The sequence below is a fragment of the Elephantulus edwardii genome, unplaced genomic scaffold, assembly GCF_000299155.1.
Source record: "Elephantulus edwardii isolate Elephantulus edwardi_28Jun2011 unplaced genomic scaffold, EleEdw1.0 scaffold00170, whole genome shotgun sequence".
In the NCBI taxonomy this organism is placed as follows: Eukaryota; Metazoa; Chordata; class Mammalia; order Macroscelidea; family Macroscelididae; genus Elephantulus; species Elephantulus edwardii.
Genome location: NW_006399920.1, coordinates 5,329,500 through 5,334,984, shown reverse-complemented (window position 1 = coordinate 5,334,984; position 5,485 = coordinate 5,329,500). Strand labels below are relative to the sequence as shown.

Here is a 5,485-nt window from a genome sequence, read left to right as displayed (position 1 = left end):
GGTTGTTGTTGTTTTCTATTGTACTTAGGGTCACTGTGAGTTGGAGCTTGACTCAACCTGACAACCAAAAATATGGATTGAATGAACACAATGTAGTGGTTATTAAGCTTTTGGTGGTTTGGGGTTGCCCCCACCTTTTCAATTGTTTTTTTGTTTCAAACTGGCTAAGGAAAACTTATCTTTATGGTCACAGGTGGATAAAATAGACTTAGAGGTCAATTCTGCAAGTGCGTATCTATGCTTAGGAGAAAAACAAAGTCCTAAAACTGTAAAATGGGAAGAGAGGAGAATGCTGATGAGATTAACAACCTAAAGTAGGTATCAAGGTCAGAAAGCACATGAAAGGCAGCAAACAGTAGTTTAAGCTAGAAGCTAAAAACAGCTTTTAGGATTAAGGCTGATAAGGGTTTTACTAAGTGGGATGGCAAAATAGAGGCAAGGGATAAGATTAGGGGAACTCTAGCTTTAAAAGGTACTAACTATCCTTTGAAAAATCAGCATTTGCCATTGTCATTAACTTCTAATGAAATAAATGAGAATATCATAAGGATTTCCTCATTAACCAATGCATGACTAAAAGAAATTATGGAAACCAACAAAGATCTGAACACTGGGGGGGGGGGGAAGGCAGTAGTAAATCAACCCAAAAAGGTATGGTGTACAATCAACTCAACTCACTGTCATCCAGTTGGAATCATCTCATAGCTCACCCTCTAGTGGTTTTCAGAGGCTGTAAATCATACAGGAAGACACTCCATCTTTCTTCCTCAAATGCTAGTGAATTTTAACTGCCTTCCTATGAACTGGAAGTGCAACTCCTTGCCCACCAGGTCACCAGAGCTTTCTCTGTTATATAATAGCATCCATTTTGTGCCAATATTTGAAATATAAGTAACATTTCATGTAATCATTTCAACAGAATAGACTTTATTCTACACCTTTTACAAGGGAAAATTTGAAGAGAAAACAGAGTAGGTGTTCTGCCTAAAGTTTCACCTTTATCAAAAGTCAACATTCTAATCAGGTTCTATCTGATTCTAAAATTACATTCTCACTATGCTATACAGCATCTCCAACTATAAAAGTAATAACTATTTTTTCAATGAAGGATATTAAAGGTAACAATTGTGAATACTCCTCCTAGATATTTGCTTCAGAAATAAAACTAGCACTAAGGATTATATTTTAAAAAGCACTGTTGGTAATTTTTTTAATTCCTTGTTTTCAAAGTCTAAACCTGTTTTTAAGTAAATAATTTTAAATAAATTGATAGATAATTAAGTGGATATGACAAAGTGCAAATCCAAAGTAATATAATATTTTAAATATGAAAAGAGAGCATCCCTCTCCCCTCCTCCTCCTCCACAGAACTATTGTTAAAAACAAAGACAGGAGAATCTGGTAGCTCCTGTCTTACATAATTATAGAATAATTTTAAAATGTGTCCTCTTGCTAACATCATAAACTCTATAAGTGTTGTAGATAATCATAAAATGTTCTAATAATACTTGTAAAGCCTGGAATCCTTGGAGATGGGTGTAAGTGCTATATAACAAATGATTTTTGTATTTTATTATGTTTTATTATAAAGGGCTATTTATCTATAGGTTGTCTTGCTTGGAATCATGCAAGACAATCTATCTATAAATAATTCCTTTTTAGAAAGGAAGAGAAGTAGTTAAGAAGTTTGTCATATGTATGACAAAAAAGGGATGAACAGAACCTTAAATAATGTATTCTATAAGGATAGAAAGAAAGTATTTTGTTTGGTTAAAATCAGCGAGAGTCTAAAGTAGCTACATAAATGAACAAGCTAGGAAAGTGTTCATATATTATCAATGCATCTGGATAGAAAATTGATATCATTTTCCCTTTGCTTTTACTTTTTAATGTCACAAATTATATAATGTGAACTACCTTGAGTATACTTGAGCACAGCAGATATGGAAGGAGAGAAATACTGTTCTATTTGAATAGGGATTAGAGAAACCACTAGATCCATAGCACATCTTCAGAAGGTTTCCTAATATAAGTCTATCCAGACTCTGTGAAATGCAAGTAACACCTGTGCAGTAACTTTGTATCAGCAATTAAAGCACAAATGCCCAGAAGAAAAAAGTATCTATGACCTGCTCTGTGTGTATAAAATAATCTTCTTGCTAAATTTAAAAAAAAAAGTCCTATCAAGAGAGCTCTGGTGGCCTAGTGGCAAGAAGCTGCACTGCCATCCCAGAGGTAAGCGGTTCAAATCCACCAGATGCTCTGCTGGAGAAGGAGGGGCAATCTCCTCCTGTACCAGTCAGATACAATTTGACGGTACACACACAAAAGATAATAAAATAAAACATTTTAAAAAATCCAATTATCTAACCATTTTGATGCTATCTCACATTTTTCGAACTAGTAAATGTTTTGAGAAAAAGCACATTGAATTGTCGCTAAAGTCAATAGATTGATTTATAGTACCATAAGGTAACTAAAAAAGAAAATGGTACCAAGGAAGCAGAAGAAAACAGTTACAGTTCTAGAGTCTATAGCTCTTAGTTAATGCAATATGCAAAACATAAAATAAAAAATTCATGTGGAGACAATAAAAGAAAACCTATATTTAAAATGAATTCTGTTTTCCTCTGTTCAATGTCCTTATCTCATTTTTAAGGAATTAATGTTTCTTTCTTTTATTATCAAAGAATTAATAGTAGAGTTTAATAAAGTTAAGAATTAGTATAACAAATGTAGTTCTTTGTTAATAAAATTATTAAAATATGGCTCCTATTAGACAGTATAAACAGTTCTTCTGCTACATTCTTACATCTGTTATATTTATAGAAGTAAATAATGAAGTATAAGAAGAAGGAAAGTAAAAGGAAGTAACCAGAGGAAAACATTTAGCTGAAAATGTATGTATCATATTTAAAATGACATTTAATTAAATAGTTTAAAGCAACACTTTAGAAATTGTTCCATATAAAGACATCCTCTCTAAACTATTTCAATGGAGCTGGCTTAATATTTTTTACTTTTTGTATTGGCATGTGGAAGAAAATGAAAAAAGTTTAATCTTTAACAACCTCTCTACTTTAGATATTTTCAAATTTTCACGCATCTTGTAATAGAAGAGTTAGCACTATTTTGTTGGCATAATAAGCTGTTTCATAAAATGAAGTCCTAGTTAATTTGTGTTGAATCCATTAGTGATCTGCAATAAGTAGCAGTATTAGCACCCCCTCCCCAAAATTAATGTTACATAATCGGTTCATGTTGCAAGATTCAAAACATGGATAAAATAAAATAACCACTATTTTAAGAGAAGAGATCATAGTAAGGCAGTATTAATTTTTGTACTCCACATATGTGCTGTTAACTAAAAAAAAAAAAAGCCACGTTGCTTTCTTCAATATTTTGAAACGTGTGACAAATGCAATTTTAAGCACTGAGATTACTGGGCTATGAGAGGAAACAATGAATTGCCCATTTCCAATTACTCTTAGAATGAGCTTTTGATGAACCACTGAAGTAAATGAAAACGAAATACATCTCTTCTAGATTCTCAGTTTTCTTTCAAACAAATCTAACATAAAAATCTCTTTACAACTTATAACTAGGAAATGAAATTCCATAAAAGCATAAACTAAAATCCAAATACCTTCCTTCATAGTTTATTTAAAATAATTTTTATATACTCTAACACAATAGAACAACACAAAATGATGAGTTTTTAGAAGCTATAAAGGAGCCTATTACTACGACTCAAATAGAGAGGAAATATATAAACCCTTTGCAAGAGTACTTGCTTATTCACACTGTTCCAGAGATTATTTAAAGTGTCTTTGGCTTCAGAGAGTAATTATTTTGTTCTCTACATGTACCAATAAACCATATTCCAGTGCTCAGTTGCCTAAATGTAGTGCAACATCTAACCAAGTTATAACCATGTAAATGACTTTGGGAAGAAGACCTCCACTTCCACTGACTATTTGGATCAAATACTGATAAATTGTGCCACATTTTTGTGAACATATTAGTAGAGCTAAATAATTTAAACGGAACATGGTCCAAAACCAGTCTCACCGCGTACAATTAAACATTTTTCATTTCTAGCTAAACGTTCTTCCTCTTGACAACAAAAAACCGCTGCTCCTTTGTCAGATGTACAATTTCACGGTCATTTCGTCAACCAGTCAGCAATCAGATGATTTTTTTCTTTTTCTTTTTTTTTCACAAATGAAGTTTCATTTCACATTTCTGATCTAGCACCCGCTCTCCTACTACTGGAACTAACCCAGAAGCACTTTAACTACCCATCATCGTGCGCGCAATGCTAGCTTGTCTCGCTAACGCTCCATCAGTTTCCTCCCTTCGCAGACACCCAACTTTAACAATGGAAGCAGCGATTTCACAAAGGTGAGCGCCCATTTGGACTCCCGGCTGAGAGGTGTCAGGGCCAATTCCCCGCCGCCTTTTTGACAGTTTGTGAACCGCAGCCCAGAATCGAGGAGTCTGTATCTGTCCTTGGTGCTGAAACGCACTCTCTCCGCCGCTTCCCCGAGAAACTGTCATCCCAATGCCCCTTGCAAGGTATCCACACTTCGAAATCGGGGGAGTAGGAAGAGGAGAGAATTTTTAACAAGAGACTGATAAGTTTCTTGGCAGAGGATGCCAACTAGTGGGCTGTCAGGGGTGCCAGGGGACGCAGGGGTCCGGAGGGCGTCTGGCAGCCGGTGGGAGAGGCGGGCACCGGGACTGCGGCAAAGCTCGGCCACGCCAGGCACCGAAGGAGCCGCGAGGGAAGCGGCGCCCCCGGCTGGGCCGGCGGCGAGGGCACTTTCCGCGCCAGCGCGCCACCCCGGGGTCCTTTTGTTTCTGGGGTCCGGGGAGGGCGAGCGTGCGGCGGGGAGCCGGCACCCGCGTTTGTCTGCACTAGGGGGGTGGGGGGGGGACGCAACAAAAGACCCAGCCGCCGGGGCTGGTGGCTCCGCCGGGGCTGGGACGCCCGCGAAACCGTTCTCGTCACCGTCCTGACCGCTCTTACCGTCCCGGCCGCTCTTACCGTCCCGGTCGCACAGCTGAATGGCCTCCAGGCTGAGGTTTTTGATCACCTCCTCACAGGGGCTGGTAGGGCTGTTGAGGGCATGATCCAGGCGCGGCACCTCCATCTTTCCAAGCCCCTTCCTCAAGCCCGCCTGCTTCGTCTCGGCGCTCTCCCCGCCGACCCGGTGGGAGAGAAGGGCGGGAAAGGGAGGGGGGAGTGGCAGAACGAGGGGAGGAGGCCTGCGACGCGGCGCGGAGGGGCCTAGGCTGAGCCGCCGGGCTGGGAAGCCGCGGCCGAGGCGACGGCCGTGGAAGGAGCTCCGGGGAGCTTGTCACTGTGAGAGACCCGGCGGGACCCGGCGCTAGAGCGGGAGGCGCGCGCTCCCGGCGGGGAGGGGACGCGGCGCGCCGGGAACGTGAGGGAGAGGGCGCGGGCACGCGCACGCGCGCTGCT

At 39.9% G+C, this 5,485-nt stretch overlaps 1 protein-coding gene and 1 pseudogene across 1 annotated transcript in view; one reads left to right on the top strand and one right to left on the bottom strand.

Moving 5' to 3' along the window:
• LOC102848730 overlaps positions 1-4,297 on the top strand; it is a 47,876-nt pseudogene extending 43,579 nt beyond the window's left edge.
• PHYHIPL (phytanoyl-CoA 2-hydroxylase interacting protein-like) overlaps positions 1-5,426 on the bottom strand; it is a 72,140-nt gene extending 66,714 nt beyond the window's left edge. The window contains exon 1 of the mRNA XM_006895580.1: positions 5,051-5,426. Within this exon, the coding sequence (XP_006895642.1) occupies positions 5,051-5,156 (106 nt within the window). The 5' untranslated portion in view covers positions 5,157-5,426. The remainder of the gene's footprint in view (positions 1-5,050) is intronic.
• Between the last annotated feature and the right edge of the window lie 59 nt (positions 5,427-5,485).